The sequence below is a fragment of the Sylvia atricapilla genome, chromosome 8, assembly GCF_009819655.1.
Source record: "Sylvia atricapilla isolate bSylAtr1 chromosome 8, bSylAtr1.pri, whole genome shotgun sequence".
Classification (NCBI taxonomy): Eukaryota; Metazoa; Chordata; class Aves; order Passeriformes; family Sylviidae; genus Sylvia; species Sylvia atricapilla.
In genome coordinates this window covers 21,821,968-21,840,845 of record NC_089147.1, presented here as the reverse complement: position 1 = coordinate 21,840,845, position 18,878 = coordinate 21,821,968, and the positions used below count along the sequence as shown (strand labels likewise).

The 18,878-nt window shown below is 43.8% G+C and overlaps 1 protein-coding gene across 2 annotated transcripts; it reads right to left on the bottom strand.

The window, feature by feature from the left end:
* Positions 1 to 5,517: 5,517 nt before the first annotated feature.
* Positions 5,518 to 17,533, bottom strand: VDAC2 (voltage dependent anion channel 2). 2 transcript variants are annotated; one of them, XM_066324092.1, is made up of 9 exons: positions 17,388 to 17,533; positions 13,663 to 13,734; positions 12,621 to 12,670; positions 10,456 to 10,608; positions 10,314 to 10,366; positions 9,648 to 9,875; positions 8,345 to 8,495; positions 7,384 to 7,441; positions 5,518 to 6,549 (listed from the first exon to the last, which is right to left on the bottom strand). In XM_066324092.1, exons 2-9 carry the CDS (start codon positions 13,727 to 13,729, stop codon positions 6,458 to 6,460), a joined length of 852 nt encoding a protein of 283 aa, XP_066180189.1. In that variant the 5' UTR covers positions 13,730 to 13,734; positions 17,388 to 17,533; the 3' UTR covers positions 5,518 to 6,457. The 2 variants fall into 2 exon arrangements, with proteins under 2 accessions (XP_066180189.1, XP_066180187.1); XM_066324090.1 differs by lacking the exon at positions 17,388 to 17,533 and adding an exon at positions 14,575 to 14,641.
* Positions 17,534 to 18,878: the final 1,345 nt, after the last annotated feature.

Genomic DNA, 18,878 nt, shown 5'->3' with positions numbered 1-18,878 from the left:
AGCCTACTTTTCTCCAGGTGAAACAGCCCCAGCTCCCTCAGCTGCTCCTCATAGGACTTACCCTGTAGACCTTTCACCAGCTCAGCTGCCCATCTCCGGCCATGCTCCAGGACCTCAATGTTCTTCCTGAACTTCTCAGGACCTCAATGTTCTTCCTGAACTGAGAGCCCAGAACTGGACACAGTGCTCAAGGTGTGGCCTCACCAGTGCCCAAAGGGACAATCACTTCCCTTGTTCTGCTGATCACATAATTTCTCATAGAAGCCAAGATGCCATTGGCCTTCTTGGCCACCTGGGCACACTCCTGGCCACATGGAACAGGTCCTTAGCAGACTTGCTGGGCTCCCTTCCCTGTTCTCATGCTCTGGTGGGTTGATTGACACTTAAATTACAATTAATTGCAAAGATGGGGTAAGAGTTTGTGAGGTACCCACACAGTAGCAGTGTGAGGTTCCTGGGCTGCAGCCATGGGACACCTCTGATGTGTCCTGTGCCACCACAGCATTAGTCCAGCCCCACCGCACTGCCTGATGCCACCAGACATGGGAATATCGCCAGTCAGCAGCGTTTTGGATCCTTCCCCTTTGCCTGCTGGGTTTTGGCAGCTGCTGTGCCCTGTCCTCCTGCCAGCAAGTATTTCTTATAGCCAAGGGTGGCCAGAACATCCCTTTGGAAATCAAGGTATTGCAAGCTACGTGGGGATTTCTTCCAGAAAAGCATTGTCACGTCAGGAGCAGAGCAGCAGTCGGGAAGATAACTTCTGCGTTAATTCATTTCGTTCAGCCAGGGGAGCGGCTGCTCCCAGGAGCCAGCGGCCGCAGGCCGCGCGAACGGCGCTGGCTGCTCCCTCAGAGCCGACGGCCGCTGCCCGGGTCTCGTTCGCAGGGACAGAGCACACCGAGTGCAGGCCTTGCTCCTCTAATTCTACTTTTTTTTTTTTTTTTTTCCCCTCAGAATCAGCTGGGGCTCGCTGGCACCATCATTTCCCACCGCGCCCTTCGGTCGGTGTGTCGGGGCCCACGGGAGCGGCTGCCGCTCACGGCGCTCCGGCGGCCTGCGGGGAGCACCGGGGGCCGCCAGGTGGCGCCCGCCGCCCGCGGCGGACTCGGGGGGGCGGCGCCCGCGATGGCGGCCCGGCCCGACGGGCCATTGTCCCGTCATCGCCACCTCCTCGGAGCGGCCCCGGCCGGACCGGCCATTGTCCCGCCATCGCCACCGCCTCGGAGCGGCCCCGCTCCCGGCCGGACCGGGCCATTGTCCCGTCATCGCCACCGCCTCGGAGCGGCCCCGCTGCCGGCCCGACGGGCCATTGTCCCGCCATCGCCACCGCCTCGGAGCGGCCCCGGCCGGACCGGCCATTGTCCCGCCATCGCCACCGCCTCGGAGCGACCCCGCTCCCGGCCGGACCGGGCCATTGTCCCGTCATCGCCACCGCCTCGGAGCGGCCCCGCTCCCGGCCGGACCGGCCATTGTCCCGTCATCGCCACCGCCTCGGAGCGGCCCCGCTCCCGGCCCGACGGGCCATTGTCCCGTCATCGCCACCGCCTCGGAGCGGCCCCGGCCCGACGGGCCATTGTCCCGTCATCGCCACCGCCTCGGAGCGACCCCGCTCCCGGCCGGACCGGGCCATTGTCCCGCCATCGCCACCGCCTCGGAGCGGCCCCGCTCCCGGCCGGACCGGCCATTGTCCCGTCATCGCCACCGCCTCGGAGCGGCCCCGCTCCCGGCCCGACGGGCCATTGTCCCCGTCATTGCCAGAGCCGTGACACGGACCGCAGCGGATCACGAGGAACAGTAAATTGGCAATAAAGTTCGCTCGGAAGCTGCCGGAAAAACATCCCGGATTGTACAGGAGAGATTACACACACACGCGCCCCTCCCCACGCCGCAGCCAAACCCCAACCACAGCAAAGTATTTAACCATAGACTTAGCATTTCTTAAACGAAGGAGCCACGTGTGCCTACTAAGAGTCATTTTAAGTGTATTTTTGATACTGCCACCACAGACCTCGCTAAGAATGCGAGGGCAAAGCGCACCGGTTGCTTGTGAGCATCCCTCCGTGCCGGCTCTCAGGCGGAGCTCGGGTAGCTCAGGCTGAAGCGATGAAGCACAGTGAAAGATAAGGGACGCTTCTGTAATAGCCATTTAGTGTTGTGATGCTCACAGGAAAGTAAACAAAAACAAACAAACAAAAGTTAATAGGTGCTAAGAATGCCGAACAGTGAAATAGCGTCATTGCTTCAGCATTACGATCTTCTCCCATGGATCCAGGACAAAGAAAAATTCATGGGGGGAAAAAAAAAAAAAAAAAAAAAAAAAAACACTAATCCTCAAAACATTTCTCATATGTGCGCTGTTGTTAACCAGCAAGTGTACTGCTAGTACTGCCTTGGTACTTGGCTCAGCAGAAAATCCTCATTCAAAAGATAGTGAAGTAAAGAGCAAATATTAGAAACTGAAACAGTCCATGCTTTTCATCTTTAAAGGTCTGTCAGCACTTTTCTCAACACCAGCAGATAAATGAGGGTAGATACAAACCAAATCTCAGTAACAGCTCAGATTTTGTCCAATAGTATTTTCCTAAGTTTTAATTGCACATTCTCAGAAATTACTTTGCAAAAACCCACATTTTCCTCTTTTTACATGAGCATTTGCATTGAACTTGCAGATAAAGTAAAAGATGCTGCACATTACGCTCAGAAAAATCCAAGGTTTTATTGCTTCCAATTTGACCCAGCAGCATGTAGAAGGACCCAAAGCACAACTAAAAGGCAGCCCCAGAAACAATAATGAGAAAGGAAACACCACTAAATACAATGAATGAACACTACACTAATGGATATCATCTATGTTTTTATTACTATTCCAAATTGGGCACAGAAATATTCCACTGCAAAGGGAAACTGATGAACACAATAAAACCACTTAAAATAAATGTAGCCTTTTCATGCCACATAACAACCCAATCAGCTTTTTCTTTGGGTTTCCCTTCCTGCCAGTTGGTTCCTAGGAAGCATTTCTACCTGCCATTAAGACACTATTGCTACAGGTGTGAGCCAGTTTTATCATTACTGACTCACCTTGCATAGAATTGCTTCTGTCTTTGCTTACTGGTTTGATAAGGGAACAAGGACCTTTGGTAGAAGTGGGGCTGAATCATCCGTGCATGAGCTGCTGTCTCGTTTGCCCGGTTCTACCTCCCCTAGGAGAGCAGTCACCATGAACTAATGCGGATCTGCGCCGGCCGCCGGGCTGCTGCAGCAATGAGTCAAACACCAGAACAGGACATTAGAGGGCAGCAAGAACCCTTACTGCTGCCTCGCTTTAGCCAACGCCAAGGGAAAGGTAAAAACCCCTGGCCCACCGCTTGGGGGCAAAAGGTTTCCCTGCCCATTCCAGAAAAGTTCCAATTTTCTGCTTCTGAAAAACTGCAGTGTGAAAGAGGCAGATTGAGGAATATACCACACCCAGCTAAAGCACGTGAAGAGTCCAAGGTTAAGTGAACCAACCTTGAGAATTTTTACAGCACAGAAGAGCATAAACGGTCAGCACACTCAGACAGCAACTCGTGAAATCCAGGGTGTCATAATCTCATGTCATTTTTATTTATGAAAGCGTGATTAGGTCTCCTATACACAGACACCCCCTACTCCAGCTGTAGCAGCTGCTACAGGTCACACAAACAAGATGCAGAACTATGCTCTCTGGTCATTGGTTATCGCAAGTGGTGGAGGGTTTTTATTCAGGACACCTGAGGAAAGGCTGTCTGGCACTGGAAGTTATTAAGGCTTTTACATATATTAATAAAATGGAGCTATATGAACTACCAACATTCCTTACCACAAAACTCCAATTACACCACAAGCTTCTGTAACAGCTGAAAAGTAAGTTTGAAAGCCATTTTTAATAAGCCTTACTTGGGAGATATTAAGAAAAAGATACTTAACTTCCTTTTCATGTTCAAAGTAGTGATTTATGACAGAATATTTTAGAAAAACTCCTATTTTCACAGTTCTCAAAACTACTGCAGAGCCCTTTTACTTCTCCAGTTGCCTGTTAGCACTTTAACAAATACAACTACTTAAGGTTTAAAGGCTGAGGACTAGTGAAGTCATGCATATTTACAAAGAGTAAAATGAATAGGTTCCAATCTTCCATTACTAATTTTTAAGAGTTGAAGAGAAACTCCACAATATGTGCTTTTATTTCACTCACCCATTTTGTGACCTCAGAAACAAAAAATATCTAGAGGAGCAGGCTATGAAGAAAAAGGTTATAGTATTTGCTTCTAAAGTAATACAAAAAAACCCCAGAAACCAGCACCACCAAAACAAAAAGTCAATTACAGCCCTATCAAAAGCTGAGAAACATCAGTGTCACTGGTTTAAGGAGAGAAACAAGGCATTATTCATAACCACAGGACACAATCCAGTATCTGCCTGGGTGCTGCAGCTGGACACTGTATACAGGTACACAACATTTCAGGGAGGTTTTTGGTAGGCTGTTTTGGTTTGTTTTGCAGATTTTGGCAGTTTGGGTGTTTTAAGCTTTTAGTCTTGTTCTTTTTGTGTTTTTTGTATCAGAAGCATTTGTGAGGCACCAAAAGTGGTGATACTGAAAATACAAAAATTCAATGTCTGGCTGCATAGTCTCTAGCTTTTAAAGTGGTCTAGCACATAAAACCACCTCAAACTATAAATACTCACTACGGACCTTAACATGCAGTAACAGCAGCGAATTGCACCTTATATGCTTCTTCCACCCTAAATGGTAAAAATGCAACTAAATGACAAGGACATTTAATGACAACAGCAGTAAAGGTACTCCACAGCACAAATGCTTCACAGACATGTAAGAGAACTAGTCAAACACACTAGCACATCTGCTCAGGAGCCTGAGCTGGAGGCTTAAGCTCTAGTCTGTCTTCTGCAAAGAAGGTGGCTCAGCTACTCCACAGCTAAAGCCTAAACACAGGCAGTTCATAACAGAGAGCTTCGTGTGAGAATTTCAGTCCGAGGGCAACAACGCAAGATGGAACAAGACCTTGAGCAAACCACCAATACTTTTATGGGCATTAATTTTAACCCAGTATCAAATGATAATAATTTCAAACCAGAGAGAGCTTCCTGATCATGAGCCAGCCACCTGCACTATGAAGGGAGCTGCTGTGAACCACTGACTGCAAGGCTAAGTATCAAGACCCTCTTCTCAGCTATGAATGTCTTAAGAAGTAGGCTCCAGGCATTCCCTCAAGCTCAGTGAATTCCAACTCTTAAATGTAAGCAGTGCAACTACATGTATAATATATATTACACATTAAAAGCATTCACAGCTAGTTCACCCTTCAGGGATGTTAGGTTCATAGACTAAATAGCCCTCATACTTCTATTCTCTCATTACTATTCTGGAAAAACATGAGCATTTTCCCATTATTCTTCTTCAAGTTTCTGGACTTAAAATGGGTCCAACATTTATTAGTTAAAGGGAAAGCAAGATCAGATGCATTTTCCTCCATCTCCATTTAAAATTGTCTTTATTTCAGTCATTTTAAGCAGAAACCTCTCACAGCAGTTGGGATAAGCAGGCTGTTATACCATTACACTGTTACATTCAATTGCAGAGATACATCTCACTTCATACAAATATAAGCAAAAGGTGTGTTTGTGGTGAGGTTTTTCAAGGAACATTTCCTAAATGTCTCAGAGTGTGCCAAGTACATCGATGCACTTTTTGCATCAGGAGGCCAACTAGGAACACAGTACATGTCGCCCGTGGATCACAGGGGGAATTAAACCATTGTGTTGTGACAAACCTTACCTGACAGAAAAGCACATTCAGTTTGCTTGAGGAATCCAACTGTTCACCTATATTCAGTATAGTCATGGGTGGGGGTTCTTAACTGCACAAAAGTACAGAGCACTACTTCTTGGATTACTTAAAAGTTAAAACTTAACTGAGCACTACCCTCGTATCTTTAGTCTTAAAATATCTGAGGCACAAGTATGTGTGTGTACTTGTTTTATTCATAATTTGTCTTGGGATACCAAATGTATTTCTAGTTCAGGTCATTCAACAAAATTGTTGACCTCATTTCAAAACATCCAGTGATCCATTTCTCATTCAATGGCAATATCGAATGTTAAAAGGAACATAAAAACAAACATGCACACAATTGTACAGTTTTCATAAATGTCTATTTCATTATTTGTGGGTAGCGCATTAAACAGTTAAATACATTTAAATAATGTTTAAGTGACTGCACTAATGCAGAATTTTAACTAGATGGGTAACCAATTTAACTAGAAACCAGCTAACAAGTAACTGTCTAAATACTTCAAATACAGCTCTTGTTCTAGGTCATCCTTCCTGGAAAAAAAGCCTGCTGGTCACATTGGAAATACATTTTAAGGCCAAATTCTTCTGATATCCCTTCTCTGCAGCAGTTTCTTCACCTTTTTAAGCCTCCAATTCCAGGCCAAGACCAAGTTTATGGCCACCAGCATTGATGCTCTTTCCATCTATCAGGGCAGACAGTGTAAGCTTCACACCTGTAAGATTTTTAAGCAGCATGTTGACAACACACACATTAAGTTTCATTCAACTTAACCTCAGTCATTACAAGTCCCAGTTGTAGCTCTCTTTTTATACAATTACTTTTCTCTAAAGATTTTTAGAAAAGAATATACTTACCCACGAAATTTACTGAAAGTTAGTCACATGAAGAAAGCTCTATGATTTTTGTGAACAGTTATCAAGTCAATATACGAAGTCTCTAATTGCTAAATACACAAGAGTTCTCCCTTCCTGCATTAAGGCATGCAAAGGAGGAGGAAAACTGTGCACAGATAGACACTTCTACCTATAAAGGGATGGAATGAAACTAGCTTTTTCAAGTAAGGAACTAGCCAAGGGTAATACAGCCTTCACAGGTGCTTTCATACTTATGCAGAACAAGTTCTGGAGGGTTTTTTTTTACTAAATAAGAAGAGCAGGAAGTGTGGGGTTTTGACAATTATTCATAATTTGAAGACCTGCTATCATTCAACATGGTATGATTGGACAAAGCAGTGCCAAAAAAGAAGACATGCTATGCCTAGCCTAAAGCTTAAGCTTTAAAGCCTTAAGCTGTCCAACATAATACAGTCCACTCCTGCACAGATCAGTGAAGAATATGATAAATTAATACCATCAGGTTAAATAGATGTCACGTTTAGATAAAGGTTTGATGTATGACTGAAGCTACCACAAAATATCTACTTGGCCTCCAAAGAAAAAAATTTCTGAAGGAAAAATATTGCATATAAATGCAGAGATCTCAATTATTTTCTTTAGCATGCACTGAAGATATACATATGTAACATAATTCACATGATAGGTCTTACCTGGCCTCAGGGTCTGGGTGTAACCCACTCCAACTAGACTAGAATTGTTCACTTTTGCCTAAAGAAAAAAAAAAAAAAAAAGAAGCAACTGAAATGTTGTAACTGGTTAGTTACTTGCTTCCATTCAGAATCTAGACTAACTATGGCAAAACTGCTGTTATCAGTTCAACCAAATTTTATCTGCTCTTTCAGTATGCCCGTGTTTCCTGAATTCCCTCCTTCCAGCTATGCCCTCGTCACTCAACTTACAGCTGGAGCAGTAACATTTTGAAGCAATGACATATTTAAGAGCATGGAGAATGCGAAGGCAGGGAGAACTGTTATTAGAATGTGATTTTGCAGGTAAACTTCACCCCCTCCCCTTTTTCAGAAGGCCAGAGCCATTTACCACCGTCTGCCAAAAAATGCCACATCAGAAGACTCCTCCATGTTCATATTATTACACAGGAATTAGTATCTTGCAAGTCCAATCAGTCATGCAGCAAACATTTTGTAGTACCATCATAAACAACATGTACAAAATAATGTCTTAAGACATTATTTATCCTACTTCGTATCACTTCCTCAAGATAATGATTCCAATTTTGTAACATACAGAAAACTTTGCTGCTTATCAACTAATTTTAACCAGTATTGCCAGAGTTCCTACCATGAGAATGTGACAGAGCTCCCCAAAATCTGGTTTACAAAAAATAATGTGGAAACTTACAGGATCAGAAACAAGCTTTTTAAACTGTGTTTTTCTTTTAATATATACAGTAGGATCCCTAACATAAGCACATTTGACAGTCAGATTCTATGAGACTTTGCTGTAAGCAATATTACAGGATTTTAATACTGCTGGTTTAATTATAATTCCCACAAGGTCTCCCAGCCTATTCTGTACTAATTACACACAGATTCACAGCAACTGAAAATACAGTGTACTTTGCACAACCCTTTGGGTTACAGCCATACTTACTGAAATAGAAGCAGTGCAGTCCAACTTGTATTTAGCTGCAATGCCAAAGCGAGTGCTGTTGCTACCTGCTGTCCAAGCCAGGTTCACAGCAGTTTCAAGACAGTCACTCACTTTTTGGTAAATTGACCCACCAAATTCGGAACCATCATTGCTGCACAAATTAAGAGAAAAGTTAGTTTCCTATTTGCATAATCCACCCCTTTCCCCTCCCCCTCTTTTTTAACTACTTCAGATTTTTATTCAAGTAAGAACTTCAAAAGTTTGAGTTGTTTCACATTTTTTGATAAGAGACGGGAAGGAGAACAAAGGCTTCAGGGCAAAATTGAACAGCAGTAATAAATGGAAATAAAAAGGTATTTCAGAGTGCTACAGCTATTTCTCATGTCAGCTGTCAGACAAAGTCCTTCAACAGAATTCCTGCCCACATCCTTAAAAACCAGACTGATGTGTGTCAATGCTTACAAAATGGACCTTCTGAATTATATGATCATTGAAGATGTGAAGCTCCTACAGAACTGGGTGACTTTTCAAAAATCTGTCACAATGTTTTACATTAGTAAATTGAAATGGAATTCTTACAGCCTGGACTCTAAACTATTTCATAGTTTTCTCCTATATTCCTCAATTTCCATTAATTCAGACAGATACAATCCCCATGCTTTCCCTTCAAAAGCAAAAACTTTTAACTATATTAACACAATAAAACTCCACCAATTTTATTAATTTAGATTGAAAACACCATGTTTTTCAGTAGGTTTTGATCAGATTGCTCTGAAATAATATCTAAAGGCAGGAAGTCTGAAGAAAAATATCTTACACTTGTTTACACTGTTTCATGCACTCTTAATCCCTGACAGACAAGAAGATGAACCTCTACAAAAAATCCAGAAGAAAAGCCTTAGTCGTACTCAAAAAACTAGTACAGCATGATTGCAACAGTAATTACTACCTCTAACAAATCTACTGTCCTTATATTGTAATCTGATACAATTCAATATAATGAGATAGCCAGAAGAAGCATTATTTCTGCACAACTGAAGTACTGCACTTCCAATTTGAACATACTTCAGTATTTGGCAAGCTGTATCATATATGCTGCAAATGCTAAACAGCCACAGGTGTTTCCTGTTTTGAAAACGAGATACAAAGTATCACATTTATTTTGAGTTTCCTATTAAAAAAATGCACTCCATTAATGGCCTTGTGGGTGCCTCTTGATATTTCAAGCATTTGTACTTTGACTAGAAGGAAAGGTGAAGAAAGCCTACTTCTGGAAAGCTGGAGAAGCTTTTACAGTACTTACACATTAGTGTGCAGTTGGAAGTCTCCAGTCTTGTATCCCACAGAGAAATTATTTCTTGTCAATTTCGATTTGGCACTATCAAAAGTCATCTGATAACCAGCAAGCCAGCCTTCATAACCAAAGACAGCTGAACCATGGATTGCAGGTCCAGCAAAGTCAAAGTCAACATCACAACCTAGGTTCACGCATTCACGTTTATAAGTTGACTTAATTTTACCACTTTTCTTTCTGAAACAGAGAAAAGAGTTATCTAAGACAAGCATACATGATCTATCCCAATGACCTTCCAATTTCAAGAGTCCTATGACTCTACACAATGTATATAAATGCCTCGCATATGCATCCCCTGGAGCAGTGACAAGTACAGCCATTACAAGCACTCAAGGCTATGGCAAACAGGTATTTTCTGATGAATGTAGCAGGAGTTTCATGTTTCCTGCCATCTTCCAGGTGTTTCTATCCCAGAAAAAAACACAAACTTGTGAAATGTGCAATACTAACCCCATAGTGATGTCATGGTAAAGGGCAGAAGCCTTTAGCATTGGGATTTGCTAAGACAGATCAACAGCAAATCATACAAACAGCTCTGTCAATACCACAGACTAGATCAATGGACCATGGGTGACGTTACTCCCTAACTAAGGTAAAAACATTAACAATTCTTACCCTGTATTTGGTGAGAAAGTTGTATCAAATGTCAACTTCAAGCCTTTGGCAATCTAATTGAAGGGGGGAGAAGATAAGATAAAGCCATAAATTCAGTTCTTACACAGAGGTAAAACAAATAAATATTCTCATAATTTATTACCTGATCTTCAATTGCAATTTCTGTTCCCAGAGTGTTATCTGTGTTCCATTTTTCTGTGAAAGTCAGACCATACTCAGCCCACTTGTATTTGGTCTCCAAGCTCCCATTCACTTTTCCAGTGTCTGTGTTCGATGAACCAGACGTTGTGAATTCCTAAAAAGCACAGAAGATACATATGATCCTGAAAGCATTACAGAGTGTCTCCTTCTGCAAGCACCAAGAACTTGTTATTATATGGAAAAAAAAATAAAATCAGTAGACAACTTGCAGGAGAGAAGGGAGAATAGAATAGCACAGTCAAGAATTATTACTGACTCATGCCCACAGGGAGGCCTCCCCACAATCCCCATCTCAACTGCAGTGTTCCTGCCACTGTTACAAAATGTACAGGGTGACCAATTAACACAAAAGCAAGACAGTAGCCACCATAAAGATTCTCCTCTAAAGCAGCAACAAATTCTTGAAATGTAAGGCTGTTTGATATTCCCAATGACCAACTTAAAAAATCAAACCAAGAGCCAAGAACACTATTAGGCACATATTACAACTCCAGTAAAATTCTTTAAGAATCATATATGTATTTTCATTACTCTTGTCAACCATCCCTGAAGACAGTGTGCAACTGCCATAGAATGGCATCATTTTTCAAAATGGGGGGTGGTGTGTGTTCGGGTTGGGGTTTTAACTGTTTTTTAAAGAGTTCTGAGTCTGCCCAATGCACTAGCCTTTCATAGCAGCCACAGACACACCTTTTACTGACACCTATAAAATTCCTATTGCCCTGCACTTTGGTTCAATGACACACAGAAACAACACCCACGTTTGAAGTGGGAGCTAAGCAAACAGGCTGTGTTTATAGTATGGTATAATCTGACCTGGAATTCTTGAAAGTAACTCCGAAGTCAACAGTATCACTCACATTTCTTTATTAAAGGAAGTAACCACTGATGTCTCTCACCGTTTGGATTCTCACAAAGAATAGAATGAATAGTTTCTGTGTACCACTATTCAAAAACTGAAGGTAATTAGAAGTGGAAGCCAGGTTTGCAAATACCTGTTAAAGTGCTCTTTCCAGTGAAGTATTATTGACCTTATTATTTAAGAAGACCATTATTTCAACTTTTTAAAACATATAAATAAACATTTTGATCTCTGTCTTCCTCCATACACAACATTATTTTCAAACAGACTCCTCACACTCACCTTTCCCAGAAGGAAAAACAGATTTGATATCACAGGTCCTTAAGCACTCTGGGAAGGGATGGGAACTACACAAATACCTTCAGCTTTAACTTCTTGCTTTGTGCTATTCCTACTGCACAGGGTCTATGTGACTGTAAGCATTGGGGCAACAGCTTCAGCATAAGCCAATTATTGTATTATCTCTTATCTCTGCTTTAAAACATCTGCAGTACATATATGCCAGCAGTTTCTCCTCCCAGGAAGAATGGCTTGTAACTGATACAGGATTCACATCAGAGCTTGGATTTTGCAGAGAGTTTTACCAGCATAACTGGTAGTCCTCCAAAGAAACAAGCTATAGTAAGAACAACTACCTCTGTAATAGGGCTCTTGCAAACTGTGTTTCAGTTGGCACACAGACTTCTAGAAAAAACAGAGCATATACCCCACAAACCTTGTTTCCAATAGCAAGTTACACTGCTCAGGCTCCAGTTATGGGGAGAAAAAAAAAATCTACCTTGCTATCTTGCAAAATCTGTTCTAGAAATAGATAAAAGTTACAGGGAGCACTGCTTGCATGACCAAGACATTTTGCATGGAACACTATTGCAACATTTTAATACCATGCTTATTCAATGCCAACTACTTCATGCAAGAATTAAGATGCCAGAAATTGCCACCAAAAGTACTTCAGAAATAAAATCTGTATACTATAATTGGTATATTAAAATACTTTATTTGTTCACCTTCACATGTAAGACGAGGGACAAGTAATAAACCCTTTTATTATACACAGATTACTGAACAAGGCAATATTCCTGATACATTCAGATCTTTAGGGGAATCTGAAATTAGATCTAACATCAGATATTTATCATTCATATAACCTATAAAATACTTAACTTTAACCTGAAATGTTTCCCTTTTAACTAAGTATCAGAACATAGCTAGAAAAAAAATTAATAAAAGTTACTTAAACTCACCACTCCGCTTGCAGATTTTGTTTTCACATCCAGTTTCACCAACCCAAAACCTTAGAAAACAGAAGTCAAAGTTATGTGATTAGGGCTTAACTAAAGCCCTGCACATTTTTCAGTAAGCTGGTCTTTCAGGCAGTCTCAGCAGTGTACCACACATATACAAGTATATAAACAGCTATAGACTGACTTCAGCAACGTCCAACTTTTAAATGCCACGGCAGGTAAAGGAGGCCTCTCCAAAACAAGGCAGAGGAGTGCCTCTCAGATCTATACAAGTACATTTAACTACCAAATGAAGCTTCCAAAAGGAAACACGTTATTTTCTGTTCCTGGAATGGAACAGTTTTTATAGTCAATGCCTTTTAAAGAGCTATTCTAACACATAAAATGCCTCTTTCTGCACCAAGATAAAATATCTTAAAGTAAAAAACTGTAAAAGCAAAGTCACTGGAAAATACACAACCACTGGAACTGTAATGTAAGTTACGTTTTGTGGGAGCGTCAATTCACATAGTTATCCAGAGAGGTGAGCAACGGTCCTAGTGAAAAAAACCCCACGTTTCCAAAGAACAGAAAGAAACAGCACTGTGACAAAGAACGATTTAACTGTGCAGCTGTCTGCATTTTAAAGCATTTTAAGACGTGGAAGGATTCTTTATCCCAATAACCATTCCTCTTCCTAGTCCAAAAAAGGGTACAACATTATACTGGTATATAACCCTTTCTGTATCAACAAAGGCAGCACAGACAGACCAGTAAACAAAGTGTGCTCCTAAGTTAAACTGCACTTGCTGCTTACATTCTTGCATACTTGTACACCTCTGGCATTTATGCGGCTCAAGCAGTAAGATTTAACAGCCTTCACACCAAAACAGTCCACAAAAAGCCTTCAACGATCTGTTAGTTGCTGGTAAAGATACAAACATAGCACATCTTCCTCCTCCCCAAAAACGATGGCATTTGATGATTCAATTTTCCATACACACTTAAAAAGGCAATTCATTGTTGCATCTCAAACACCACTTATAAAGGGTACTGTTCTTACCATATCCTTTATTGAAGATATCTCTGGCAGGTTTGCCAAGGTCTACGTATGATGGAGGAATCGCCATTGGAGCTGAAAGGTAAAGGGCTAATTAATAATGAACCTTTTGCCACTGCACACAGGAAAAAAATGCTACCCCAATTCTTTCAAGATAAGTCTTTAAGGTAGATTCGCCTATATGAAGGGAATTAATAGATATAATTATACATTTTAAATTAATAGATATGATACTGCAGTATTCTGTAAAACACCCAGATTTTCCCTAAAGGTCACTGTGAACATGGGATGTTTTCTCAGCTTATGCAGAGAAGAGGCATTGCAGAGAAAAGGCATTACAGGACCATCCAGTTCCTAATTTTTCAGGTAGATTTCTCCATACATCCCTCATTACCAGAAATTAACTAGTAACTCGCATTTCCAGAGTTGGCATAGTTACTGCCAAAAAAACTGGACACTAGAAATCTGAAAACCTGTAATGCAGACAGTTATTCCCTGAAGTTCTACAAAGTCAAAGCTGACTCATGCTTATGGAAACTACCTGAAAGTACCCACAAGGTTTTAGTTTTGAAAATGTAAAAAGAGAGCATATCTGCTCTCCAATTTCATTTTTGCCCAATATTTTACACGGCAGACATAGAATTTAAAAAAGCAGATCTAAAACCATTAACCAGCAACCAATCTGATAACATACAGATGGAAGTTTGGGAAGTTGTCCCGTTGGTTTAAAACATCCGAGTAGGAGGAGCGTGGGGTCTGTGAGAAGAGATCTCTTTACAAGTGCCTTTCTGAGACAGGGAGCCTCTGGCAACCTCGCTGTTAAAGAACCTGTCACTGCAGATGAGCTACGGCCCAGCGCTCCGGCCTCACGGACACACACCAGGCTAAGGTCTCACCCAGGCCCATATCACTCACCTCCCTGGCAACATGAACTCTTATCTGTACCTCCTTGACAGTCTTTTCCCATGATTTCAATAGCAAGAAGCTGCTGTTACAGAGGCCCTGCATTTTAAAGTTGTGAAATATAGAAAACAGAGCATATTAATAACACCCCCAACGCAGTGAAAGGGGGAAGAAGGGGATGGGGGAAAATGAAACTAGACAAGGCCATGTAAAGGCTTAACACATCCAAACAAAAATCTTATCTTCTCAAACTGATAGGTGACATTTGTTTAGCTGAAAGTCAGATTAACATTATTGACTTCTTATCTTCCTTTTGTGTGGTAGATATTTTTTCATTTACTTAAAAAGAAAAAAAAAAAAATCAGTCTTTAGAACTTGAAAAATAACAAGGGCAGTGTGCTCACACGTTGACTTCCAAACCCTAATTACACCTCCCATACACAGCCAAATTGTATTATATAATTACTACTATAACTACTATATAACCAAAAATAAAATAAAATAAAATAAAACCACCACACACTACTTTAGCAATCAATAGGAGGGCAGAAAACTGTTGCTGACTTTTCTACAATTCATAATGCAGTCTTCCAGAGCACCCTACTTTAGCTCCCTATTGCCCTAAAGGGATAATTTCAACTTCCTCTGAGGAACAATATTTACACTCACGTTTCATACACATACACAGGAACTCAGAAAAACTTCTTTAGCAAAAACGTCTAAACTCTACAACCAGGTCACTATATCAAGGCCCCTCTCACTTGCTCAAGAACAAGTCCGGTTGTCGAGGCAATAAAACTAAACGATTTTTTTTAAAGAGACATGAAAATGGCTTAGAGCATCTGAAGTTTAAAGACACTTTACCCAAGTTCAAGTCTGTAGAAGAACAGACCCGAATCCCAGTGACAAGTCATTGAATGTTTCCTAATATTTATTCCATAGAAAGAAGCAAGTGATAGACCAAATTACAAGAGAGTGTGAGAACTCCTGCCTGTAGAGGTCTGCTGCACATTTTTCAATGAGTTGGTTTTATTTAGGTAAATTATTATAGAGAAGGTTTAGCTACATGTCTCCCTTAATCAACAGGTCTCATCTCTAACTAGCATCAGCAGAATAATTATTTCTAGTTCTTAAGTTTTATATTAGACTTTAGCATAGACATGCTTTTACAGTGTAAATAAATGAGCTTTTGCCTTTTGTTTTCAATGTTTCCAATCTGTCTAGACAACCAGAACAGACAAGAGATTTATGCTAAACATAAATGTCCTGAGAAGGTAACAAACCTGTATCTGTTTCAAAATTCAGAGGATTATTACAGTAAAAACGCTGTTGCTGTTTTATTCTGGCCTAGTTAAGCATCCTTACCACTTCAGGGAAACCAGCCAGTACTTGCTAGACACTCCATCCTACAGATGAAAGTTTTGTAATAAAATGCTGAAAGAGAGTACAACTGTCACACTGCTGTTCTAATAGCGTAATACTGATGTTACAGATGGAAGAGGACAAAACAGGAAACCAAGAGTTAATTTCAGATATACTAAATGTGTGATAAACCAGCACTCATTAAATGAAACCAAGGCCATAAAAAAAATCAATCCTGTGTCCTCCAGTGTTAGCTAGATTCGCAAATTCTTATAATTGCAAATAATTTTTTCAACCGTATTTTGAAGCACCTTTCACGTAAAAACTACTAATTAGAAGTGACTAAACAATAAGCATCATTTAGCTGCTAGAGGTTAGTTGTAAGAACTGTAAAATAATCGACTTGAAGTACAGAATATACTTGAACCAAGTGAGAGCTCCACCCTAATCTTTGTTTCATGCCACCGCGATGAAAAAAGTTAAATTAATCTGCTACTCGAGAGCCACAATCTTGCCTTCTTCTGAGATAAAAGAAAGAATCACCCCAAGAACAGAAAAATATATTAACGTTACTGAAATTACTAGATCACAGTTCTCCTTCGAGGCAGTATTTCAAAACTCTCACGCCCTACAATTAAGGAATGCCACAGACCTCTATTAGGATTTCTAACAATTTTAAGATCGCAAGATATTCAAGATCAAGCTACAAACCGTATCAGCCTATAACAGATAAAAAAGCTGTATTCACGCAATTTAAAAAAGCAACAACTATGCTGAAATTATCCAGTATCCAAATAAAGTGCAACAGAAAAATTGAGATTATTAAATAATTAATTTGTTAAAATACATCAGACAGACGGTGACCTTCAGGCTTACGCCGATACTACACAGAGCTTAAAGAAAAGAAAAGAAAAGAAAAAAAAAAAAAAAAAAAAAAAAACCCACCGCCTTACCCTTGCATTAACCCTCTCCCTACTTACAGGCCGGAGGCGGACACGCAAGCCTAATATCGGCCAGGCCAATACGGAAACTTTAAGGACAAGGTCTGGAAACGGACTACGGCTCAGAAAGCGAAGGCGGGGGCAGTAAAGCAGCGCCTCCCAGAGGGGAAGGGCCGCGAACGGAGAGCGGGGATGCGGCCGCAGCCCGGGCAGGGCAGGGCCCCCAGGCCCGGCGCCAGGCGCGCCGCCCGCCCCGCCGCAAGGTGAACCGACCCGCTCGGCGCGGCCATCTTGGGCATCCCGGCCTGACCCTCCGCCCCGCCGCGCCCCGCGCACCCGAGCCCGGCCGCGGGGGCAGCCCGCGCGGAGAGCCCCCGGCCCGCCCCGCCGAACCCGGGAGCGCTGGGACGCGCCCGCGGCCCCGCTACCCCCGGCCCACGCGGCCCCAGAACCGCTCGCCAGCGGGCGAGCCCCGCCCGCCCCCCCTCGCCCCGCGGGGCCGGTCGCGGCCGGGGCCGGCACCTGTGTGTCGCGGGCAGGCGGCAGAGCGGGGCCGGGGCCGGTCGCGGGCGGGTGGGGCCGTGCTAAGGCCGCGCTGCTGCAGCCGCGGGCACTGGAGGGCGAAGTGAAGGAGACACCGATCCGCCCGCCCGCCGCCGCCGCCGCTCAGGACCCCGGCGCGCCGGGGCCGCCCCAGCCGCCGCCTGCTCCGCCTGCCGCGCCGCACCGGCACCCGGCCCGCGGGACGCGCCGGCGCTCGCGGCCCAGAGCTCGGCAACGGCGAGCGGCGCCGCGGCCCCGCACCGCTGAGCCAGGAGCCGCAGGGCGGCGCCGCGGCCCGACAGGCGCTGGAGCGGGCAGCCCCGGCGGCGGCGGGGGCCTGCGGGAAGGCGGGCCCTGCCAGGGGGCGAGGCCGGGCGGGGCCGCTGTGCGCGGGGCCAGGGCCGCCCGCGGGCCGGGCGGGGCTGCGCGGCGGCCGTAGCTGCCGCGCCCGGAGCCTTCCGCCCTGGGGCCTTCAGGGAAGTGTTCTTCTGTCCTTGGGGATGGGCGGCTCTGGACTGTACATACAGCAGGATCTCTGCGGCGCCGCCCTTCCTGGGAAACTACCCGTCACCCTGGCGGGCCCCAGCCGCCTCCCGCCCTGGCACAAGGGCTGCGGAAGCCCATCAGCTGCGGCCAGCCGCGGAGACCCGGCGGCCTTTGTGTCGATGGCGCTTGCCGGGCGCAGGCGCTGCTCTTTAGAGCCCCCAGGAGCCCTTTCCCTGCTGCAGGGAACAGCTCCCGCGGAGCAGTGGGCGATGACGCAGTGCCCAGCATCGCTCCGCAGGGCTGCTCGCCTTTGCTGCCCACCGCCACTGAACACATCACGCCTCACATGCTCTGCTGCTGGCCGCAGGCACACAGGGACACGCCGCAGGATGGCTCGCCCATTGCTGCTCTGGCCGTTGCACTCCATCTAACAAGGTTTGGGACCTCCTGCAGACAAGTTGCCACAGGCTTTCCAAGTGCCTAAGCTCCGTTTTTACCTCACCAGACACCCCCCATAAGAGCACAGTGTGTCTCAGGCCAAGAGAAGCAATAACCGTCAGAAACCTTTCCTAGATAGTGCTGTCTGACCATAAATCATGGCTGGAGAACAAAGTCACACGACTGTTACGCAGCAGGCACTGCACAGCTCTGCAGGAGGAATCGCCGAGTCACCAATGCACACCACGGCACGGCCAAGGAACTGCACAAGAGCCGTTTCTAAAATTCATACTCTTCTCTCCTTTCTTGGATTATGACGTGGTCTTGAATTCCTCAAAAAAGTAAAACTTACAGATAAAAATATATTTGTGTGATATGAAAATACATAATAGCACAATCCATTTTCCAGAACACATGGTACAACAGTTATTTTCCAGGATATTAAGGAGACAGCAGATTAGCAGCAAGGCCCAACATAATGCCAGTCAGCACCTGCTTGTTATATCAAAGATAAGCAACAGATTTGTGTGTGTGTGTACAAGTCCA